The sequence below is a fragment of the Tupaia chinensis genome, unplaced genomic scaffold (assembly GCF_000334495.1).
Source record: "Tupaia chinensis unplaced genomic scaffold, TupChi_1.0 Scaffold000168_1, whole genome shotgun sequence".
Taxonomy (NCBI): domain Eukaryota; kingdom Metazoa; phylum Chordata; class Mammalia; order Scandentia; family Tupaiidae; genus Tupaia; species Tupaia belangeri.
In genome coordinates this window covers 1,375,211-1,402,104 of record NW_006159643.1, presented here as the reverse complement: position 1 = coordinate 1,402,104, position 26,894 = coordinate 1,375,211, and the positions used below count along the sequence as shown (strand labels likewise).

The 26,894-nt window shown below is 35.5% G+C and overlaps 1 protein-coding gene across 1 annotated transcript in view; it reads left to right on the top strand.

The window, feature by feature from the left end:
• PTPRR (protein tyrosine phosphatase receptor type R) overlaps positions 1–26,894 on the top strand; it is a 246,256-nt gene that overhangs the window by 168,444 nt on the left and 50,918 nt on the right. Inside the window, exon 6 of the mRNA XM_027770931.1 lies at positions 22,784–22,970. Coding sequence (XP_027626732.1) covers positions 22,784–22,970 — 187 coding nt within the window. The remainder of the gene's footprint in view (positions 1–22,783; positions 22,971–26,894) is intronic.

The following is a 26,894-nucleotide window of genomic DNA, read 5'->3' as shown; positions in this document are numbered from 1 at the left end:
TCCAAACTAGTCTCTATGTTTCAAATAACAAATTTATGTATTCTTGTATTTCCATATTTTAATTATATTTTTGTGCTTTGTAAATATTTCCCCTCATCTGCAATGTAGACACACTCAAAATATTTAAAGTGATGAAGATGATTTTTAGAGTGAATACATTTTCTTCATATAAAATACTAAGGATTAATGTAACTAACATTCAACATTTCAAAATATTCTACCAAGTATTCAACCCATGATGGTAAGAAACAAAAAGGTTATAAATTTGTGTGTTAAACAATGAACCATTAAAAATATATATATTTGCAGAGTGGCCATCCCCCCAGGGGAATACTTCTCACTTTCTCCCTGCAAATACATATGCCCTATAGAAAAACAAACAAACGAAAAATAATCTTCTTTCTCAGAAGTGTAAGTTCCACTATTAAGGCTTTATGATACTTTGTGGTTTCAAATGTCTAGCAGACAAGGAGCAATTCTAAATTTTACCAGTAATATAATATTCAAATCAAAGTACCAGGTTTTCTAAAACTCATTTTACTCTGGATCAAACAGTTATTATTCGAGAGTCCTTTCCTTTCAAATACTGTAACTTATAGGATCTTTTTTTTTCTGGAGGATGAATGCACTGGCAAGAAACAGTGGGGTAGGGGGTTAGAAAGCACCCCCCCACTCATGGGGGATGAGTATGTGCAATTCAGTGGGGTAGGGGGTTAGAAAGCACCCCCCCCCACTCATGGGGGATGAGCATGTGCAATCCTTTCTTCTGCATTTCTCCTTTCAGGATTTTGGCCATGCATGCACACACACACAGCTGGTGTGTTTTTCAACCTGCCAGGTCCGGGACTCAAACTGAACTGCTGGTCATTTGGAACCCAGTTGTCTTAAGCACTGTGCTATCAGCTGGCCTGGCTTTCAAATTTTTAAAAAGATTTTAGTATTTTTTTATTAACATGAATCCCTGATATTCATACCAGAAATCAATAACCATTATCAGAGAAAAATCACTGACTTGTTATCAGATTTTATATTATAATGGTTTAGTACACATAATAGCAACTACTGTGATTTTTCTTTTAGAATGAATGCAAAATATTATGATAAACAAATGAAACCATTCAATTCTATTGTGTTGTCAGAAAAATCATGAAGTACTTTTTGTTTTTCTATGCAAAAATGCTTCATGACTTTTCCAACAACCCAACATTCAGTCTTGAAATAGAGGCAAAGAAGTATGGTTCTCCATGCTTAATTCTTGTTTCCCTTCTCACAGCTATGAATCCCTACTATGCATAGAAGATCTATGTTCCACCTGTTAGGGTTGCCAGGTATTATGTATACATGCTCATGCCCTGTATGTAGTGCTTTTGTCTTACATCCCATATCGACTTTGTCAGGATGCCCTAAATGTCTAATTTTTTTTTTCCATTAAGTTACAGAAATTTCATAGCTAGGGACCAGCAGATTGTGTAATGGTTACATCACTGGACTCCTACATAGTCAACCATGGTTTGTGTCTGGGACCCAGCAGCTTAAAACTTGTGCTGAGTGAATGTGCATAGATGCCCAAAATCTAAAGAGGAGAAAGGATTGCAGCGTGGCCATCCCCCTTGAAGGGTGATTTCTCCCTTTCTGTTTCTAGTGACTGCATGCATCTTATAGCAAAAAGATATCTCTCTCTCTCTCTCTCTCTCTCTCTCTATATATATATATTTCATGTATATATGCATATATATATATATATTTCATAGCTAGAGTTATTTTTTGAAATCTAACTTTGCATCCTCTCTTTTTATTTGCTAAATCTGTTGACTCTACCCCTTCTCATCCCTCGTTAGTCATTCTGTAGTTAGACTCCTGTATGTATTTCTAGAGTTCACTCTTATCTTCAGAAATAACTGTTTTCAGGGCAGAATACCAATAATGTAGCTTAGGGATGCTTAAAATCCTCAAGTGACAGAGTTAATTAATATTAGAAATCATTTTAGTCTTCAGTTTTCCCTTTACTTCAAAGAGTGATCTTTTTAAAAAGATTTCTTTGCTCATTATTATATCATTTACAGAAACATATCCAGGAGATATAATAAAAATGTCATTATTGTCATTATTGAATATCTCAGAGATGAAAAGTTGTCTACATAAATAATGAACTAACTTATAAAACAATACCTGAGGGGGATTAATAGTTTAGAAAAACAAGGAATAGTCTTGTAGCTGTTGTTTAAAACCCAATTTCATATATTCTCCCTTGCCATCTGCTTTAACATAACATTAAATATGCTAAATTCAGAACATTTTAATTTTGTTTTACAGTTATGGAAGTCATTTGGATGGCAAATATTTGCAGCAAAAATGTAATGGTTACCAGTTACATGTCTAGAGGGCAGATTGAGTTGTCTATTATGATAGACACAAAATGTTTTCAACAATCTTTCATGAATAGTGATTACGGTATGATGGCTACTCTGTGGCAGTGTCCCTGGAGCTTACTATCTTATATATCCAAAGCAGTGAAGGAAGTCACCACCAGGCTCAGCTACAGTAGCATGTGCTGGTTGACACTGCAGCTCAGCCGGCTGAGGCCATATGGAAGTCCTGGGTTCAATATCCAGCCCACCCTAAAAAGCCAGGCACAATGGCATGCACCTATAATTCCCAGCTACCCAGATGCTTGAGATAGGAAGATCCTGAGATCTTGTCACAAAACAAATAAATAAAAATGTCACCACTTTTGTATGTGAGTCTAGATAATTGAGTCAATGGTCTCAAAGTCAGGTAATGAGAATTCTAGGGAATACACAGTATGATCAGTTAGGGTATAGAAAGCAAATATTTTTAAAAACTATTCAAATTTACTTTAAAAAAAAAGTTTTTTTGCCATCGGGTACATGTACTTGCCAGAGAGGGACACAGAGAAGCAGAGAGAGAAAAAAATGAGAATCACCCCCAAGGGGAATGGCCACACCATGATCTTTTCTCTTCACCTCTCAGGATTTTGGCCATGCACACACACGTGCCAGTACAATCTTCCAGTCACTGGTCCTGGACTTGAACCATAGTTGTCCATGTGGGATTCCAGCACCTTAACCACCATGCCACCTGCTGGTTCTGAACTGATGTTTATTAATAGTTATATATTGGATATTTACTTACAATGTTTGCATTCTTGCTCTAATAAGACAAATTTTCTGATATTGTAAAGTAAGGAGAAGATACAAAACTACATGAAATTTTATGGTCTGATTTCTATTTATCTTTGTAAATGCAAGAATAGTTGAAGGAAGGATGTATAAGAACCCAAACTGTGGTAAGCTGTGAGAAGTAGAACCAGAAAAATACGGAGATGGAAGGAACTCATGCGACGGAGTCTTTCTTTTTCACTTGTCACCTTCTGTGTTATTTGAAAACTTCACTGTAATTATGTGTTAATTTTACAATTAAGTTAAATTAACAGTTTCAAATTAAAACAAGATGATGTTTCCTTTGTTGAGTTATTAAATATTATAGATGTGTCCACTCAACATAAAGTAGGGCTGAGATAGTAAACACAGTCATTAAGACCAAGACGATATCTTGGGGTATCTACTTCAGAATTACTAAGCAGTGCCCAAACTAAACTTCAATCTATGCTGTAGAAACACAGCTATGAAATTACCATTCCCCATGTGATTATTATTATTATTATTATTATTCCAGAGTGCGCTTGTGCTCACCAGAAAGAGAAAGAGAGGAAGCAAGAAAACACCCTCTATGGGGAATAATCGCACTACAATCTTTTCTCCATTTCTCTTTCCTTTCAGTATTTTGCACACCTATGCACATGTTATCACTGTGTTTTTCAAGCTTCTGGTCTGGGACTTGAACGACACAGTCTACCATGTGGGAACCACGCTCTTTAACCACGATGCCACTGGCTGACCTGCCCCATGTGATTTTTAATGTTGCACTGACTCCTTTATTACATTTCTATTTATGCAGGTGGAGAATTACATAATCCACATTCGTGCTTCTACCTTCCAACCTAATAAAACATTATAAATACAATAGAAACTGGTTCATTTTCAATCTAATTCTTCTTTCTCTTCTTCAAAGGCAATCACTATTATAAATTTGGTAATTATCATTCCCATAAATATTTTTATATTTTTACTTAATATTTATGTATCAGCCAACAGTATATAGTATTGCTTTGCTTAAACTCTGCACAAGTGGTGCCCCATAGTATGCATCCTTTGGTCTCACTGAATCAAAGACATGTCAGTGCTAAAACTAGAAAACTCTTAGAAGAAAACATGGATGTAGATCTTTGTGACTTTGGGTGAGGCAATAGTTTCTAAGCTGTGACACCAAAACACAACAACAGAAATTATACATATCTTGAACCACATCAAAATTAAAAAAAAAAAAAAATGTCTTCTTTGAAAGGATGTTGTATTAGGGTTCTCCAAAGAAACAAAGCCAATAAAGAGTATGCATGTGTCTTTGTGTGTGTGTGTGTGTGTGTGTGTAGAGACAGAGAGAGAGAAAGAGAGAGAGAGAGATTTATTATGAGGAATTGACTGAATTAATTAAGAAGTCTGAAAAGTCCTGGTATCTTAAGGTTGAGTCAGCAAGCTACAGACCCAGCAGAACCAATGATGTAGCTCAAAGGCCAGCAGAGTTGAGACCTAGAAAAGGATGATACTTCAGTTTGAAGCTTAAGGCAGCAAAAAGCGGTGTCCCAGTTCAAAAGCCATTGGGTGAGAATACTATCATACTTGGAAAAGAGGAGGATAAGCCCTTTAGTCCTAGTCAGACCTTGACTGATTAGATTACGTCCACCATATTATGAAGGGTGATTTGTTTGATTCATATATTCATCATATCCATGATGCTAATCTTATCCAAAATACCCTCACAGAAACACCCAGAATAACATCTGATCAAATACCTGGACATTGTACAGTTCAGTCAATTCAAAACGTAAAATTAACCCTCACAGATACTATCAAAACAGTGAAAAGACAATCCACAAAATGATAGGGAATATTTGAAATCATAAGGGACTACTATCCAGAATACTTAAGAATCTTTACATTTGAAATCATAAGGGACTACTATCCAGAATATTTCAGAATCTTTACAGGGATCAGTAGATGGCATAATGGTTATGTCACTAGACTCCCACATAGTTGACCACAGTACAAGTTCTGGACCCGGTAGCTTAAACTCATGCTGGGCGCATGTGTGTGCATACCCCAAATCCTAAGAGAATGGAGGAGAAGGGATTACTATTTGGCCATCCCCCACCCCCACCCCAGGAGGGTGATTTCTGACTTTCTGTCTCTCTGTCTCTCCAGCAAGCACATGTGCCCTATAGCAAAAATCTATCTCAAAAAAAAATAAAAGAAAAGAAAGAAAAGAAAAGGGAGAAGAAAGAAAGGAAGAAAGAAGAAGAAGAAAGAAGGAGAGAAGAAAGAACATTGCAACAGATTAAATAGACAAATAACTCAAATTAAAATTGGGCAAAATAGAAGAGGCGTTTCTCCATAGAAAACATATATATGGTCAGTATGCCCATGAAAAGATGTACAACATCATTAGTTATTATGGAAAAACAATCAAAGACACAATTAGATACCACTTTGCACCCAGTAGGTTGGCTATAATAGGAACATAGACAATAATACATATTAGCAAGGATGTGGAGAAATTGGAGCCCTCATTCCTTGCTGATGGGAATACTATATGGTACTACTTTAGAAAGCTTCTGGTAGTTCTCAAAAAAACTAAGCCTAGAGTTACCATGACCCAACCATTTCATTGCTAAGTATTTATTCTAGGGAAATGAAAACATATGTCTACACAAACACATGTACAAATCTCTACAGTATGATTGTTTATAATAGCCCAAAAATGTAAGGTTGTCATGTATTTTTCTGTTTTTCTATACAAGAATGCATCATGACTTTCCTAATAACCCAATAGAAACAACCTTAAATGTCCAAATGGATAAATAAAATGTGATGTATTCATACAATGAAACATAACGTGCCATGAAAAAGAAGTAGAGTGTTAATACATGCTACAACACGGGCGAACGTTGAAAACTATGCTAAGTAAAGAAGTCAGATACAAATGACTGTATGTCCTATGATTCCATTTATATGACATTTCCAAAATAGGCACATCCATAGACACAGAAAATAGATGAGTGTCTTCTGAGATCCAGGAAGAGGTAGGGATGGGGAGTAACCCAAGTGGGTAGGAGGTTTCTTTTTGGATGAGGAAAATGCTTTAATATGATTGTGATGTTGCTTATGCAACTCTGTGACTATACTAAAAAACATTAACATTAACCTTTGAAAGGTAAATTTCATGATATATAAGTTCAATAGAAAGGAGATAGTAAATATAACTTTAATTTTTTCTCAAAGTATTAGGTGTTTCTAGAAAATTACTTGGGCATTGTTTCTTTTTTGATTTCATTTGATTTGGTTGAAGTATACTAATTTAGAATGTTTTTTTTTATTTCTGGAAAAGCAGAGGGATATACTTCCTTCGGTAACATAAAAGTGCTCTTTACATGATAAATTTCAGTTCACTCTTTATAATGTGAATGATATTTTGCATTCCCAAACTTTTTATTTTTACCAGTCCATCTGCTCTTTAAACATAATATAGATGATAAAGCGTGGTATCAAAAGTAAGAATTTTTGACTTTGTCCAGTATACATGATATTCACACTTGGGCAAATGGCTATTTGATTTTCAACATTATCCTGTAATCATTCCATCTGGCAGTAGGCAGGAAGAGATCCAGAAATAAAAATGGATTCTTGTGAGTGGCACCAAATCAACAAGCCCCAGTTACTTACAGAGAAAGACTCATTTTAACTATTGGCAACTATTTCACTAATTTATATTTATACATCTATCCTTGCACAAGGCATCACCGATGACATGACTGTGTGTTTACATTGGCAGCAATGTGTCTATAGTGATTGAATTAAGTGCCCCCTCTTTATTTATCACTAACACAATTCTTCCAGGTAATTGGTGCCTTCCTTCCTGCCACCTGAGGAGTGACGATACTTTAAATACAGTCTGTGGCCACAGAGAAACCCATCAAAGTCGTTGACTCTTCACTGGCCAAAAGGAAGCAACTCCCTACTCTAAAATTCCAAGGTGAAAGGCCAGTGACTTGTAGAGGGCAAGGGTCATCCTGGTTTATTCAAAAAGAATCTAATTGACCAAAGCCCACAATTGCATTGTTGGCTAGTACACTTTTAAATGAACACTGAAAAATCACAGGAATGTACATTTAAATCAGTTACTGCTCTTGGCTTAACATTTGGAGGAACTCTGGAGATGGTAGATTATATAATCTTGACTGAGAGTTCATTTTAGGTAAGGGTAGACCTTGATATGTCCTTGTTAATAACTAAGATAGCTGCTTCTTTTTTAATTTATGTATTTTTATTATTATTAATACATTAAATTGCTATACATCATTTAGATTGTGAAGAGACTTTACCCAGCATGATATATACCTCAGTCCAGCCCAATTGAGACCACCATACGCATCCTCGTCAACAGATAATAGACCTTACCTGTGTCCCACAAGTGTCTTACCTCTCCATATCTGCTTCTTTTATCAAATGACTGATAAGGACTTCTAGAAGCTTTTAGATAGATAGTAAATGTAATTACTTTGGAAAATATCTAATTTTTTCCATAAGTGCAAACATTTTCTTTATAAAAATTTGATTTTGTAGATGTTTCTCCCCTTCAGAACAAGTGTAAGAGTTTGATATAGAGAAATGAGTCCTTAAAACTAAATATCTTCAGGCCAGCTGGTGACGTGGTGATTAAGGTGACTGGATGCCACTTGATTGATTGTATGTTGAGTCTGGACCCAGAAGCTTGGAAAACACTCCAGGAGTATATGCATGCATGCCCAAAATCCTGAAAGGAGGGAGAAATGGAGGAAAAGGGACTATGGTGTGAACACCCCACATGGCGTGGCATAAGCATCCCCACAGAGGAGGGTACTTTCTCATTCTCTCTCTCTCTCTCTCTCTCTCTCTCTCTCTATATATATATATATATATATATATATACACACACACACATACATACATATATATGAATATATATGTAAATGTGTGTGTTTGTGTGTATGTATGTATTAAGTAATAATAATAACCTCTACAACTTCGTAGGCATGCCTCTATATAATATTAGAATAGTCTATTTAGGTTTTTTTTTTATCATAGTCTATAAATGCCTCAAGATTAGAGATCATGTCTAACTACAACTATCCCCTGCCCCACCAGAGGAAAGTACAGCTTCTAGAAAATGCTAGATAATAATGTATGTCTGCTATTGTATTAAATAGAGTACATCTCTGTGGCTAAGGATGAAGTCTCAGATTCAGCCATGGTGGCTCACACTGAAATGGTGTGCTCTGTAGGCTGGGACCACATAGGAGGCCTAGCCATGACTCAGTTCCAACCAATAACCCCAGTGACTTGGGGAAACTGAGGCAGGAGGATTACGACACCCACCATGCAAAAGAAATGAAGAATCACCCTACCTGGGTTCACATACTTTATGGATGATTTTTAATAAGTTATTTAACATCTTTAGTTTTCTCATACATAAAATAGGAATAATCATAGCGCTTTCTTTAAAAATCATGGTAACAAATGAGATAATACAAGTAAATGCTTAAAAATTTAGTTTAATGTTATTCTCATCATCATTAACATTACTAGCACTTTAGCAAATGAAACATTTTACCTTCTTTATAAAATTATTTATTATTATTTTTTTAACCATAGAATGTATGCACTTGCCAGAAAGTCAGAAACAGTGAGAGGGAAAGTGAGAAATCACCCCCTAGGGATGATAGTCATGCCATTATCTCATCTTCATTCTCCTGTTGGAATTTTGGGCATGCATACGCACATGCCTGATGTGATTTTTCAATTCACCAGTTCCAGGACTCAAACTATGGTCAGCCATGTGGGAGTCCAACACCTTAACCACCATGCCACCTGTGGGCCCTAGCTTTTACCTTCAATATAACCACCTTGATTTGTCCTGGGTCAGCTGGTTATTCATCCAGGCATTCAATGTTTCCCTCTATTACAAGGGAAAAAGAAATCAATGACAATCAATACTTTCTCTTTTTTTCCTTGTCTTTTCCTGCAACACTCCTGCCTTTTATCCAGAGAGATTTGAAGTGAGAAAATTTACACTCTGACTGGGAACATATAACAAGCAGTGTGTCCAGATAAGCTCCAGAGGAGGAGAGGATTTGGATTTAGATTTTTAGGGTGTGTATTTGTGCTGAGATAGAAATAGAGACTCAAAAACACATCAAAAGTAAAGATGATGCAGGATATCACAATTCAGAGACGTGTTAAGAAAGTTTGTTACTAGTTACATTTACCAGGAAATTTGCACCTATCACTAAATCAACACAGTGATGCAGGTATATTTGCACTGTGTGACAAAATGGTCTTGTAATTTCATTCATGAATCTCATGGTGACTTCATAGATGTACTACCATTAAAAGAGTTGCCACCATCCATGGGTCACTACATATTCCAGCGAAACTTTATAGCACCTGCCATTTTAAAAAGTCTGCATGCGAAATGTTTGCAGTAGTGTTTTTTTGTTTCTTTTCTTACAATTAATAAAACATATATTAGATTTTTAATAAATGAACATTTAAACAAAATTTTCAGAGATGTATAACCTTGCCAGAAAGAGAGAGAGAATCCCCCAACAGGCCATGATCATGCCATAGCCCTTTTCCTACATTTCTCTATCCTGTAGTGATTTTAAGTGCTCACATACATATACCTAAACACACACACATACACGGTGTGTTTTTCAAGCCACTGGAGCTGGATTTTGTACCACAGTTGGCCATTTAGGATCCAGCTCCCTTAACCATTAGAGTACAGAACAGGCCCAATAAGTAGACATTTTTATCATTAAAATTACAGCATGACAAAACTCTAACAAAGATTGGTTATAAAGCCTTGAAAATCTTTTGCCATCCTCTAATTATAAGACAATTTCAACACCCCGAAAAGAAACCTAATAACCAGTAACATCATTCCCCAATTCCGTACTGTTCATTCTCTGACAACTCCCCTCTACTGTTCATAGATTTGCCTATTCTGGACATATGAATTGAATCAAAATATTGGCCTTTTGTGGCTAGTGTCTTTTACTTAACATGTCTTTAAGATTCATCAAGATTGTAGCGTCTATCGGTATTCTATTCCTTTCCATGGCAAGTTATATTTTTTTACATGAATGTTTGGTAACACATTTTATTCATTCATTCATCAACTGATGGACAGTTGGGTTGTTTCCAGTTTTATCTGTTATGAATAACCCTGCTGTGAACATTGTGTGTAAGTTTTCTCATGGGCAGATATTTTCATTTCTTATGGGTACACACCTAGTAGTTGAATTTCTAGGTCATGCAGTTTCTTGGTTTAAGATTTTGAAGAACTACCGATGTTTTTCCAAAGCAGCTGTACAATTTTACATTCCCAACAGCAATATACGAGAGTTCCAACGTCTCTGAATCATCTTCAACCCTTATTGTCCATCTTTTTTATTATAAGCTTTCCAGTAATTGTGAAGTGGTATCTCTTTTTGTATTTTGTATTTCCCTGATGGCTACCGATGTTGAATATATCTTTCTACTTTTTCCTGGATTCTCGATTCTAGTCTATCACTCTATATGTCTATCTTTATAGTAATTCCACATTGTTTTGGTTAGTGAAGCTTTGAGTAAGCTTTAAACTCAGGAATGTGAGTCCTCCAACTTCATTCTTTCTTCAAGTTTTATTGGTGATTCAGAATTCCTTTCATATCAGTGTGAATTTTAAGATCATCTTGGCAATTTCTGCAACACAATAACATAAAAGGCAGCTGTGATTTTAACAGAGATTAAGTTGAATCTGTGTTTAATTTTAGGAAGTACTGATATCTTAACAATAATAAGCCTTCCAATGCATCAACATGGCATATGCTTTCATTTATTTAGGTCTTCTTTAATTTCTTTCAGTGAAGTTTTGTATTAATAGTTCTCAGTGTACAAGTTTTGCACTTAAGTAAAATTTATTTCCAAGTATTTTATTCTTTTTGACGATATTGTAAAAGAAATTATTTTCTTAGTGTTACTTCAGATTATTTCTTGCTGGTATATGGAAATATGATTTACTTCTTATATTTATAGTACATCATGCAACCTTGTGGAACTAAATTACTACTAGGTCATTGGGAAAGTCATGACATATTTTTCTATGTTTTTCTATGCAAAAATGCATCATGACTTTCCAAATGGAAATGGGAAACTGCACTTCGTATGCTATGATGATGTTCAGTGAATGAATATAAAATAGTTTAATAAAATAAATAAACAAAAAGTAAATAAATACATTTAATTTACTTATAATAGTATTAGAAAGCTTCTTTGGTGGTTCATTCTATAAAGAGACATAGGATTATTAAATGTAGTATAGAATTTAGAAAATGTTGAGTGTGTGTATTTCTGTATAAGTCAACTGAAATTAACATAAAGATTTCTCATATTGGAAAGAATGAGATGTATTAATGTTTCTTCAGCATCATCTTTTTCTTAACAAATAATATCTCCTAGGAAAAACTGAACTTGAGAACTAAAATTAGAATTACCATCATTTTGTTCTTTTGTTAAAAGGGAAATAGCCTCCTCACCATGAGTGACAGTCAAAACAACAATAAATAATAAAAAAAGAATAAAAATTAATCATTCTTGGTTACAAAACAAAACACAACCTTTTTTTAGAATTACCATATTTAGGATGTTAATGCTCAGACTTCCTTAATATTTAAATAAGACTCACATTTCAACTGTAACATTTACCGTGTCCACGTAAGTAGTTATTTGGAAATCTTACTATGTTTTCACTCACGTTTTTCACTCATGTTTTCAGAGTGAAATCTGGATAAAACATACTAAACTGGGAGATTTTAGAGTTAGGAAGTCTTGCTGAGGTTGCTGCTAATATTTGAACCAAAGAAAAAGAGGATCTGAACTGAGTGTCAGAGAGCCTTAAAGTCAGTCTTCATGGTTCTTCCATATCCCATGTGACCTGACTTCTCCAAACTTAGAAATTTTCAGTTAGTTTTTAAAACTTTTTGACTAAAAAATAATCATGAAGTGCTGCCCTTGCAGCACAGTGGTTAAGGGAACCAGACACCACATGAGTGACAGCAGTTCAAATCCCAGGCCTGTGAACTTGAAAAACACACTGGGCGCATGTGCATGCATGCCACGAATTCCAACAAGAAGGAGGACTGGAGGAGAAGGGATTGTTGCATGACCATACTTCATGGGGGGGGAGGGGCGGCATACTTTTCCCCCTCTCTCCATCTCTCTATAGTGAGTGCACATACCTTCTGGCAAAAAAAAAAAAAGAATCATGGAAATAAGTAAACATTAGGTACAAAGATATTCATTGCTGTTTTTTATAATGGTGAAAATACTGAAAACAACATGATGTTCAAAAATAAGGTATTGGCTAAATGAGCTGTGGCTCATACTATACACTGTTTTGAAATAGTGTTTAAACAAACTTAAGGACATGAAAAAACATTCATAATATATTTAGTTTTCAAATAAAAAGCATATCATAAAAGAACATATTGGGTAAAAATCTAGATTTTTGTCATATACATAAAAATTTGAAAGATATACCAGAAAATATTATTAGCAGTTACTAATATTGATATTATAGGATACATAAAGTATTTTCTTTCATTTTTCTTTTTAACTTGCTATGTAGTGTGTGCGCTTGTCAGAGACAAAAAGAGACAGAAAGAGGGAAGAGAGAAATCATCTCCCATGGATGATGATCACAACACAATTCCTTTCCTTTCATCTCTCATTGTAAAATTTTGAGCATGCTTGCACATGCATGTGTCATATTTTTCAAGTCACAGAGTCAGGGACTTGAACACGCTGTTGGCCATGTAGGATTCACCCCACTTGATCATCACATCACAGGCTGGCCCATATTTTTCTCTTTTTAACCTATATTTTTAGTTTTTCTTCAGTGAATATGCATTATTTTTTAACAGAAAAGAGTTATCAATTTTAAAAGCATGAAATATAAATTTTGAGAGTTGAGGATGAAAAATAGTCCCAATTTAGATGACCACTGATATTGCATGTGTAATACCATTGCTAACTCTTAACCATTAATTTTTCTGACATTTCCTTCTCCAAATATTTATTAATGTATAGCTCTCACAACTGCCATGTAGGCATATGATAACAATTATCACATAATTATTATTAATTATTATAATCATTTATGTATGTCTGTTATATGCCAGATCCAACTGTAGTCTGGAAATATTCACTTGATCTTACTTCTTACTTTTTATAATGTGAATCTCTGTGAGTTCTGTCATTGTACCCATTTGCCAATTGGGTGTCCGAGATCATAGGAGCTTAAGCAAAATGCAGAGCATTGATTTAAACTCAGATTCTTAGGTCAGTGTTAAAAGATCAATGTGACGGGAACCAGTGGTTAGCGTAATGGCTATGTCGCTGGACTCCCACGTAGTCAACCACGGTTCGCATCTTGGACCCATAGTCGACCACGGTTCGCGTCTTGGACCCATGGCTTAAACTAACGCCAGGCGCATTTGTGTGTGTGCTCAAGATCCCGAGAGGAGAATGGAGGAGAAGGGATTGCAGCGTGACCATCCCCCCTGGGGGATGATTTCTCGCTTTTTGTCTCTCTGTCTCTCTCTGTCTGGCTGGCAAGCGCACGTGCCCTATAGCGAAAACCTCTCAAAAAAAAAAAAAAAGATCAATGTGACAAGTTCAATTTTTGTTTATTATTTAAATGGTTGTTTTTATTTTTATTTTTCAATTATAAAAAAGGATGCAGTAACTGTTGCCTTGTCCTACATACATATAAAGGACAGATACTATATGAATTAAAAAGCTTTTATGTAATATCTCAAAACATTCTACCTAGTAAAGTAGGTAGAATGGAGTTCAGGTAGGGAAATGAATCATTTTCTACACCCAAATATTCTCTGTGTTATAAAATTCTCTTTTTACTTTAGAGTGAAATTTCATTTATCAATTTCCTGGGCCCATGTTTGATATCTTTTGTATTTATTACCATTTCTTCCCTTTAGGATTTGTTTTGAGAGACTTTATTATGAATGCTCATGATACCTATTTATTTATTTCAACTGATAGAAGTTAATAACACTACATTTATAGCACAATTTAACTTTCCTAGTATTCCATTATCTTATTTTTTAAGTTTACTCTTATCTGTCAAGTGATCCAGAAGGAGGGTTAATACTCGATATAATTTATTGAATACAAAGAGATGGAAACAGCATACTACTAATTAAATCCTAACCTTGGACTTAACAAGTCATATAGATTTTGTAGTTGCAGAGAATTGTGAAGGCTAGTCAGTTTACAGGAATTTCATCTCTCCATTTCACTACTTTTGTCTCTTTCATTACCCAAATGAGTAAGAACTCCTTTTTGTCTTTTTAAAAATTTACTTATTTTAAATTAGAGTTTTCATAGAAAACTAACTATTCACATATATTGAATGAGCAAAATTAAGTAAGAAAAATCAAGTTGGGGTAGAAGGGTTTAAATTCAGCTTCCATGACCAAGTCAGGATTGTCAGATTTGTGGATATAACACACAAGGAAGGAAGGTTGAGAGCCAAATGGTGGTGTAGTGGTAAAGTAACTGGAGCCCCAATGGGAAAGGTCCTGGGTTTGTGTCCTGGGACCTTCCTGAGCATGCTGGGAGTGTGTGTGTATGACTATGATTTGGGCTGGCTGACACTGAGGGTGGATTGCAGTGTAGAGGCCCTGTTGGGGAGTCTCTCTCATGCACCTGCAGAATAATAAATAAATAAATAAAAGGAACAGTTGGACTGAAAATCTCAGACCCACATGTTCAGGTCATTATGTTGGATTAAATGTTTATATTCTTCAGGCAGCTCTGGATAAATACTGTAAAATTAAAAAAAAAAAAATAGGAAAGTTTGCAAAGGTCAACTCTGTTTGCTTTCATTCTGTACTAAATTCTTCTTATAATCTTTAAGATGCATACTTTTCCGTTCTCATTTCAAGTACTTCAAGATAAGCAGCTGCCACCATTTCCCATAGAACTTAATCTCATCAATTACTAGTTTCAGAAGTACATCTTCCTGGACTAGAAGCAAAATGATCATTTATTCCATTTTGTCTTCTCACTATCATTTCCATTCTTTTTTAGGGTACTAAATGAGGTGTAGTGTTTAAAGTCTTGCTGTTCTTAGTTGCTAACATACTGTGAAAGAAAATGATAAAAACATCCTTGAGATTGAGGCTCACAGCATATAGACACAATGCTGGAAACTGTAGGCCCGTCTGCCTAAATGCAGCTTCTATAGCTGTAGCCCTCCACTACCAGGGGAACATGTGCCTAGTTTCTGAGTAATTCCAACACTCAGTTTTAGTGTTCTTGTATTTTGAGCTGTATTTTCTTCCCACCTCTTAGTCATTAGGAATGGTGATGAAGAGCTGAACAATTTCGACAAAGTTGTTTGTATTCTCGGCTGAAATGCATGTGTGACCCTGGCCCATAATATTTATACATGTTTTCCTTTTCACTTAATTGTAATTAGCACTCTGCTTATTGCATTCCTTTTACCTTTTCCTAAGAATTTGCTTTTTCCTTCAATTGTTTGCACTGGTATCTTTTGAATTTCCTCTCTCTTATTTACTTTTTGGCATAAATAATAATTGGTGCTACAGCAGGAGCTTGATAAAGCTTTTTATTATGTTCCCTTTTGTACACCAGCAATCATGAGGAATAAAAAACTTGAACAGTTTGTCCAGAGTTACATGGCAAAATGGAAGCAAAGCTTTCAACAGAGTTCATGTTCTTGCTTTTCCACATTCTGATTTTATTGAAAGCCTAGGTCTCTCATTATTTCTGCTGAATTTTTTTCCTCTAAATTGTTTAAAGCTTTTCCCCTGCACATTAATGTGAATTTTTCTTTAACTTCTTATGCTTGTTTTGTTTTGAAATATCTTTCTGATTCTGTTCTTACTATTTTGACTTACAGATGCTGTGAAACCAATTCACATTCCCTTAGAAAATTTTATTTTCTCTTCCAGATCATTAGGCAGTGACAGCCAGTTAAAAGCCTAACAGGGGATCAGCAGATGGTGCAATGGTTGCGTCACTGGACTCCCTCGTAGTCAGCTATGGTTCGAGTCCTGGACTGGGTGGCTTGAAACATGCCAGGCATATGTGCATTTGTGCCCAAAATCCCAAAAGGAGAGTAGAGAAGGGATTGTGGCTTGGCCATCCTCCCTTTGGGGGGGGGGGAGATTTCCTCGCTTTCTGTTGGTCTTTGTCTTTCTCTGTTTCCCTGGTGAGCACACATGCCCTATAGCAAAAATCTCTCTCAAAAAAAAAAAAAATTACTAACAGTCTCATATTTCTGAAACATATCTCATCTCTAGATGTTCAGTAATTATGTTAGAAATATTAATACAAGTGGGGGAGATTTTAAAAATCCCAGGTGATTCTCCCTTTATCATACCCAAAGATAAATTACAAGCATATTAAAGCATAAACTTAAAAAAATTTAAACTTTCAGGAAAATTTTTATGAATTAAAATAAGAACCTATGAAGGAAAAGATTAGTACATTCAACTGAACGTAAGTATGTCTAACTTTTTAAAAATCCCTAGTGTTTTAAAGGACTAATGAACTGTGTATTTGCAACAACTGTGTCAGAAATTATTAAAATAGGGACCAGCAGTTAGCGTAATGGCTATGTCTCTGAACTCCCACGTAGTCGACCGCAGTTCAAGTCCTGGACCCGATGGCTTAAACTCATGCAGGGCACGTGTGCGTGCGTGCGTGCGTGCCCAGGATCCTGAGAGGAGAATGGAGGAGAAGGGATTGTGATGTGGCCATCCCCTGTAGGGGGTGATTTCTCGCTTTCTGTCTCTCTATCTCTCTCTGTCTTTCTGGCAAGCGCACATGCCCTATACCAAAAACCTCTCAAAAAAAAAAGAAAAGAAATTATTAAAATAATTTATATGTATCACAGTAAGTCACTAATAAATGTAATACCACAATAAAAAATTTAAGAAAGAATATGAACAGACAATTCTCAAAGGTAAAGTCAATAAATAAATAATAGTTACATAAAAGAAGTAAAATTAAACAATAAATGATTACTATTTCTCCCTCTAAAATAGAAAACTTTTAAAAAGTAAGTTTAAGTGCTATTGATGCCTGAGACTAGTATTAGATCATTCCTTTTTGAAAACTTCTAAATTTTGTAAATTTTCTATAATAAACATGTGCTGCTCTTACAATGAAGAGTTAGCCTTGTAAAATATGTCTAAGTGTGTATTTTATCTCTTCTCTCCAAGCACAAGACGTGACTTAAGAAGTGTCCAAATGGCCTGATATTTTTAAGTTGATTCTACTGATTAGATTTCCTAATTCCACCATATTTCAATTAATCTAAATATTGTTTGTTCTCTGAAAATAAGAATTAACAAAAGCAGAGAGTTTTCCAAGTTAATGACATCCTACCAGAATACTTCATGGCCAGGATAGAAGAGTACTTACCACGATAAGGGCTATTTTGTGGAAAATGCTCTGTAAGGTCAACAGACTGTGTAAGTTTAATCCATAATTGAACTTAGAGACATTGTCTGAGATGTTGAGGTGAAGTGCTCTGGAATTGTTTAGGGTTCAGAGGAAATGGATTTGCCATAATAAAGGGAAACTTTAAGATAAATAGGTTATCAAGAAGGATGTATTTTTCATGAGCAAAAAAAAAAGTGTAGATTCTACTGATTGATTTCAAACTATTAAAATTAATCTTAAGATAAATAAGTTTTGTGAAAAATATTCTAAATTAGATCCTTTAGAAAGGCAACAGTTTAGAGCTAACTAAGACTTTGTCCTTTGTTATCCAAATAGAATAATATCCAAGCATTGCTTTGTATGAGCAGTTTATTTATAGTATCTGGTTAACCTTTTAATAACCCTCTGAGGTAGGTACATTTAATTATGAGGCACATTTAATGATTTATTTTACTAAAGAGTAGAAAATTGAAATGCAATGAAACTAAATAGCCTGACCTAACCAAAGGTCCATGGCAAAGACCTGAGTGAAATTTTAACTCAGCCAAGAGTGTAGAGGTCAAATGTGTACCCCAGGGGGCCAGTCTATGATGCAGTGGTAAACTCTGATGCACTCTGATGCTGACCTACATGGGAAGATTTCAGGTTCACATCCCGGAGAGCTCCCTGAGTACACTGGAAACACGAGTGCCCGTGGTCAGGGACTGGATGAGGATGGTGCTTGATTGTAGTATATATATATATCTCACTCATGGAAGGAACAAATAAACTCTAAAAAAATTATACCCTGAATACTATAGTGCCTCCACATTACACTTCAGTAATCTTAGACCTTCCCCTTGGCAACTCAGTTCCAGTTCCACAGAGTACACATATAAATATAGTCAAATATTATTTTGCCCACTGTATCCTTGCTTTTCAGCGGCAAAGCAGAAAGAGCTTGGTTTTATATTCGAGCTTGGATTGGTTGGATTAGTTATTTCTTTGCCTACAAAACAGGGGAAAGTAATATCTCAGGATGCTGTTACGAATGTTGAAACACCATATGTGAAAGTGCTTAGAACACTGCTTGGCAGATAATAGATATTTAACAAATATTAGTTTCCTTTCTTCCTTCCCTTCCCAGACAAAGCCATTCTTCCTTATCAGGTCAGTTTACATGAAAATATCTCCATGGCTCTCAGCTTACCACAGAATCCTTAGAAAATTTACTTACTAAGTCAAATAGAACTTGACGCAGAACTTGAACATGGGATTTCAGATGCTTTTAATCTCTGGGCAGGGCGTGGTATGGGAAGCCAAAACAGAAGCTCATATACCCTGATGTTCTAGGGTATGTGTTGTTCCACTCTCTCCTGGATTTGTACAGGCTTTTCATAGTCTTGCAATTTATATAACTCTTGCCTCTCTCATCTTTCCTAAATAACCCTGACCACCAGTTTAAAAATACATTTACACAACTGAACTCTGGTTCAAACGGCTTTTATGCCATTTCTCAAAGTTGTCTTAACACGTTCTGCTCCCACACTTTTTCTCCTGCCAGAATGTCTCTCAAAAATAATCCTCTACCGAAAATTTACCTATTGAATTTTTACCTTCAAGACCCAACTCAAATGACTCCTTCATTCATCCGCTCTGACAATCCTAAAATAAGAGGCCTCGCCATCTGCTAAACCACTACAGAAATGGGTATCACTCCAGGACTGCAGACTTGGGACTGAATTGACTAAATGAAGTCATGGTATAGTGTACCATGAGTACTAGTTCCTCAGCTTTCACAACTGCTTACGAAGATATCTATGAAACCAGCAAAAGTCAAATTTTCACAATTGCAGTAAAAATTTAGACCAATAGACAAACCATTATCAAAACCAGGAAGGATTTTCTACTAATTTAAAGGCCTGGAGAAGTGGATTGAAAATTTTAAAAACTACATTTCACCCAAAATAAATTAAAATTCTTGATCTAAAAGTAGAATCATTCTTTGCTCCTCTTCGCCTGTTTTCCCCCTACTCAGAAACACATTCTATGAGGCATCCAGAGCACTCTCTCCTAATCCCTAACTCAGGGATCTGAAGAAGGAAGTATAATAATAGTATGAGAAAAGGTTTTCAGGAACATGCAACATACTCCCCAAAAATTAAGTATGGCAATATCAATTTTTTAAAAAGTCAGATGTGAGGCTAAATATAAAATTAACGAGAAAGTAATATTGCTAAAGTTCACAGTAAAAAATGTCATTATGAATCTCTTCAGGTAACACAGTGGTTGACATATATATATAGGGTACACACTGTCAATTAAGAAAAATAGTAAATATGGTTATTATGGAAATTTCACATATATATCATCAGACTTAGACAAACCCAGTATGAAAAAAGTAAGGTAAGAATAGATTGGACTCTCTTTAATAATATATACCAGTATGATAAATAAGGTAATATAAATGTGCAAATAGAGAGATACATATATACATACATAATCAAACTTTTGCTAGCAAAAGCATCTGCAAAATGTTTTTTTTAAATGTATCATAGTGTTTTTCTCAAAATTGAATTAAGAAATTTCAGCCATTGGAAATCCAGTCATTTTCTGATTTCCATGTATTATAACTGAAACTTAACAAGGAAAATAAATGTTTACACACTTAAATGACCAGCAAGTTAAGGTCAAATTAAAAATACAATTACAGGGCTACCCTGTGACATGGTGGTAAAGGCCACTGGATCCCACTGTTCCAGTCCCAGACTCAGAGGCTTATATATGCCAGGTATATATGCAAGTATGCCCAAAGTCCCAAGAAGGAGAAACGGAGAAGGGGCTGTGGCATGACCATGACCATGACCATGACCACATCAGGGGTGCTTTCTCCCTTTTTCTCTCTCTCTGTGTCTCTGTCAAACGCCCATGCCCTCTGGCAAGTTTTTTCTTTTAATTTTTTAAAAATACAGTTATGAGGGAACCAGCAGTTAGCGTATTGGCTATGTCGCTGAACTCCCACGTAGTCGACCGCGGTTCGTATCCCGGACCCAGTGGCTTAAAACTCACGCCGGGCGCATGTGCGTGCGTGTCCAAGATCCCGAGAGGAGAATGGAGGAGAAGGGATTGCGGTGTGACCATCCCCCCTGGGGGGTGATTTCTCGCTTTCTGTCTCTAATGTCTCTCTTTGTCTGGCGAGCGCACGAGCCCTATAGTGAAAATCTCTCCAAAAAAAAAAAAAAATACAGTTATGAACCATTCAGAAATTAAGAATGATATTTCATATCAAACTTTAGAATGGAACCAAAGCTGCGACCACAGGCAGATTCAGTAAAGAACCGATAGATTTTTGATTAATGTTCATTGTTGCTATTGTATATGCTAATCATTTTCCTTCGTTTAAGATTAGGCTTTAGCTATTTGACTATTTCCTGATGCAGCAGTATGTTATAAATGTGTAAAACACATTTCGGGGGAAATAACTTGCTGGGTCTAGTGTCTACTCACTGTCTTCACTCTCACCTGTTTTGACCTCTTTTTCCCTGCTCTTCTCTTCTTTGGGCTGCCAACCATTTGGTACAATATTTGATGTCCTGACACATACCTGTGGCCTCTTTAACAATTCTCGTGAACATAATCTCTGGCTTTGATCAGCAATCTCTTTACGTGTTATTTTCTAAGAACTATCTTGCCATCATTGTTCATCACAAGCTATTTTAGAGCTATGTCCTACCAACCTAATATTACTGGTAACAGGCACTCATTTCATCTACCCAAGAGGCAAGAGGAATCCCACCTTGCCTCTCAAGGAAAGGAGGAAAATTACAAAGGGAAGATATATTGTAATTCAGATTAAGAGTCTATGATTTCTCTGGTGCCTTATAAGTTTATCAATAAATATTATAGCTATATCTACATATATATATATCTACATATATGTACATACATGTAGATACACATCAATGGAGAATTGAAAAGCTGTTTTTTAGGAATTCACTTGGAATATTTTTTAGATATATTTTTAAACTGTCAAATTCTATTTCAGTGGCAATCGTTTGAACTAAAGTTTATTTTTAATTTATTATTATTATTTGACAAGCAAAATTGTATATATATTTATGGTGTATAGCATGTCTTAAAATACAAAGATACTTTAAAAAGTTTGTGAAAAAATGGAATTAAAGTATGGTTTATTTTGGTGCAAAAATGTTTTCTAAATCCATACATTGTTTTATCATAATACATGTTTTCCATGAGCTTTTTGAAGACCCCTCTGAGTGTGTATATTGTGGACTGGCTAAATCAAGTGAATTATTAAGCACATTACCTCACAGATTTACCACATTTTTTGTGATCAAAACACTTGACATTTTATTTTTCTCTGAACTTCTAGCATACAATAAAATTATGACTACTGTGTATTAATGTCAAAACATCTGATGACTATATGATTTGTATACTAGACTCTCAGAAATACATATAAATAAAAGTTGATTTGTATTACTTCTGATTTCTCAGTTCAAATGTATTTACTTTTCCTAAATTTTTCACTTGATATTTTTAGACATCCTATTATTTCTCTAACAAGTATTCCCATTAATAAGTTATAGTACAGGACCAGCACATGGCATAATGGTTATGTCATTGAACTCCCACATAGTCAATCACAGTTTGAGTCTTGGACCCAGCAGCTTAAAACACACTGGGTGCATGTGCATGCATGCCCAGGATCCCAAGAGAAGAATGGAGGGGAAGGGATTACAGCGTGGTCATCCTCCTAGGGGGTGATTCTCACTTACTGTCTCTGTCTCTGTCTCCTTTGCAAGTGCATACACCCTACAGTGAAAATCTCTGAAAAAAAATTGTGCATTTTCTCAATTCTGAGTTATTTCTAACAACAAAAATAAAGTCACTGTCCTGTAAAGAAACTATTGCTATAGTCAACCATGGTATTAAAAGAAAAAAATCTATTTGGTTCTTATTTCTGTAAAAGTTCTTATTGAATTGTGTGCATGTATAGAAATATAAATCTGTGTGATCAATATAATGCATGTGATGTATAAACCTAATAACATGTTTCTCCAATGTAGACGAGGGTCCAATGTATCTCTCACATTGGACATGAGTAGCTTGGGGACTATTGAACCCTTTGTGGCTATACCAACCCCACGAGAGAAGGTAGCCATGGAATACCTGCAGTCAGCCAGTCGAATTCTCACAAGGTCACAGTTGAGGGACGTCGTGGCAAGTTCACATTTACTCCAAAGTGAATTCATGGTGAGCCTGCTATTTATTATCTACTCTTTAGTAGGTATTTTGATACCTCAGGCACCAGAACACTTATGGAAATGACACTGCCCTACACGCATGCAGCTTACAGTAAGCTGTAGTTCAAAAGTAAAGTGCACTGGTTTTAGATTCACCCTCTTTATCATCAACTATTGATAAGCATTCAAACTATAATGTAATAACTAAACTGAAGCAAGTATGCAAAAGTGGGCCAGGCAAAGTATGAAGGAGTTGATATGAAGGAGTTGGGTGGAGACGAGACAGTCTCCTGCTATCACTGTTTGGGGAAATAAATTGCTTCATTTAACTGGAGCTTTGAAATCAAGGTGAGAAGGGGCAAAGGATGAGCCTCGAAAGTATAAAAGAAACCCCAGTTCAATATATATTTAAGAGTTTGACCTTTATCTTGTGTTTTAGAAAGATTATTTGCAGTAGGGTAGACTGTAGAAGGGACCAGTTTGGAAGATCTACAAGAAATTATCCTAGGGAACTGTGATGGCAGTCCTACCTAATCTAAGGCAGTGGAAGAAAGAATGGTGAGAAACTACAAGATGTGGACTTAATTGGAGGAAGCTGCCAAAAGTAATGGAAATGTTAGGGATAATGCCTACTTTTTTGTCTTGAAGAACAGGGTGCTGATGGTGCCCTTTAATTAACTGACACAAGAGGAAGACTAAATGTGGGCTAAAAATGAGAGTGAGTTCAGTTTCAGACCTATCTACATTGCTGGTGATGGCTTTAATGCATGACAACATATATCTACCTATGGAACATCTTAGAGTCATCTTAGAGCTTCTTACTCTGATTTTTGCCTAGAAGAATAGTCATTTCAGAGATCTCTTTGTGTCTTAAATCAGTTGTACATCTGAAGCCATAGCAGTTGAGTATAACAAATTGATCATTCAGATATCTGTAACTACCCTACTGGTGAAATTAATATACTATTAACTGCATCAATGATTAAAAGTCTAAAATAGAACACAAATATGGAGTTTCCACAATCAGACTTTGCAGCTAATCGTCTTTTCATGTGTGACGAATATGAAACCTAAAGGATGGAAGAACCAGTCAAAGGATACACAGCTAGCCAAAGGCACACCTGGTATTGTTTTCTAGAACTACAGATAGATCTTTGTGTATAAAATAAGCCCTTGACATAGCCTGTTCCCTGGGAAGAATGGTGAGGCCAACAGGGATACCCAGGAGAGAGAGATTGCTGGAAGACAATGGATTTTCAGTGTGAGTCAGACAACAGGAGGTAAGAAGAAGGAAAAGAATCATGGCATTACCTACTTCATAGCTTTGCCAAAACAGACTGACCCGTTTGAAATGATCAAACAAGAACATATGTTTTCTATTGCACACTCAACAATTTTGCTTATTTTCATAACTTGGATGCAAAAGGGTAAAACACTTAGAGCAAAAAGTAGCAATGATTATCATAAATACCTAGCATAAGTTTATGATAGGATATATAAAAAGTAAGTAGCTCATCTTTGTAGATTAAGTCTCAAATTTATAGCACAACCTGGTTTAGATCGACTAAAACCAGGACAATTTGAATTCATTTATGGATGATTTCTTTCATTTCAATGACTATTAGGCTGTTAATTTTTCCATGGGAGAGTTTAAGTAATAAAAATATTATTTTATGTGATCTAAGGATTTAATACTTATCCATCATCAAATAACATAAAAGTTATGTTGTTATTTCATATTAACCTTAGCTAAGGAACTCTTTGCAGAATTTCAAGTTACAGAACATACTGCTTTATGTAATCAACCTTCAAATATTTGTTTAGACCCTTTAGGCCTCTTGATTTCTTGATCCCAGTAAGTTACAGACACTTGCCATTTTAGTCTACTGCATTTACTAGAGTTACTTCTCTATTTATTCCCTCTGCAGTCATTTGAGGCACATAACATATTCTCACTGAATAAAAATATCTGTGTTCTCACTAAGTGGGAGAAAAAGTATCTGAATGCCTTTCACTGAACATGATGCATTTACAATCACTAATGAAACAATCTAATGATAAGTGTTTCTTAGTACAAAAAGAGAATCATCATCACTTCAGTCAACAAAAATGCCTTTATATTTACCATCCATTAAGAAAGGGAGGAATTAATAATCCCAAAAGAGTCACAACTCCTTTTTTTCCTCTCTCTTTTTTTTTTTTTTGGAGAGGTTTTTACTATAGGGCGCCAGAAAGACAGAGAGAGACAGAGAGACAGAAAGTGAGAAATCCCCCCCAAGGCGGGATGGCCATGCCACAATCCTTTCTCCTCTATTCTCCTCTTGGGATCCTGGGCATGCACACACATGCACCTGGTATGAATTTAAGCCACCAGGTCCTGGACTTGAATCCATATGGTTGACCACATGGGTGTCTAGCGACATAGCCATTAGGCTAACTGCTGGTCCCAAGAGTCACAACTCATTTTAAAAGAGAACCATAACAGAGAAAATTTTGGAACTGAAGTTAACAGGAAGATTTGAAGAGATTGGAATACATTGTTTTAAAAATCTATTTTTAGCCACATGTCTATAATTATAGCAATTATATCACAATGGAAATTTAAAAATCTAACCAGAGTGTTAAATGTCTCTTTAATGACTACATATAAAATAATACTTTCTAATACTGAGCACTGTTTCTTAGAAGTCAACTTGCCAGAGTACAACTGATAATGTTTATGAAGGGAAGGGTGTTGGTGAACTAGAGGTGGTAGTCTGTTTTTAAATGACTTTGAAGTCTAATAGAGCTCCATATCAGATGGTCCCCTGTGAAGCTTTTCTTACAGGGTGCTGATGGTGCCCTTTAATTAACTGACACAAGAGGAAGACTAAATGTGGGCTAAAAATGAGAGTGAGTTCAGTTTCAGACCTATCTACATTGCTGGTGATGGCTTTAATGCATGACAACATATATCTACCTATGGAACATCTTAGAGTCATCTTAGAGCTTCTTACTCTGATTTTTGCCTAGAAGAATAGTCATTTCAGAGATCTCTTTGTGTCTTAAATCAGTTGTACATCTGAAGCCATAGCAGTTGAGTATAACAAATTGATCATTCAGATATCTGTAACTACCCTACTGGTGAAATTAATATACTATTAACTGCATCAATGATTAAAAGTCTAAAATAGAACACAAATATGGAGTTTCCACAATCAGACTTTGCAGCTAATCGTCTTTTCATGTGTGACGAATATGAAACCTAAAGGATGGAAGAACCAGTCAAAGGATACACAGCTAGCCAAAGGCACACCTGGTATTGTTTTCTAGAACTACAGATAGATCTTTGTGTATAAAATAAGCCCTTGACATAGCCTGTTCCCTGGGAAGAATGGTGAGGCCAACAGGGATACCCAGGAGAGAGAGATTGCTGGAAGACAATGGATTTTCAGTGTGAGTCAGACAACAGGAGGTAAGAAGAAGGAAAAGAATCATGGCATTACCTACTTCATAGCTTTGCCAAAACAGACTGACCCGTTTGAAATGATCAAACAAGAACATATGTTTTCTATTGCACACTCAACAATTTTGCTTATTTTCATAACTTGGATGCAAAAGGGTAAAACACTTAGAGCAAAAAGTAGCAATGATTATCATAAATACCTAGCATAAGTTTATGATAGGATATATAAAAAGTAAGTAGCTCATCTTTGTAGATTAAGTCTCAAATTTATAGCACAACCTGGTTTAGATCGACTAAAACCAGGACAATTTGAATTCATTTATGGATGATTTCTTTCATTTCAATGACTATTAGGCTGTTAATTTTTCCATGGGAGAGTTTAAGTAATAAAAATATTATTTTATGTGATCTAAGGATTTAATACTTATCCATCATCAAATAACATAAAAGTTATGTTGTTATTTCATATTAACCTTAGCTAAGGAACTC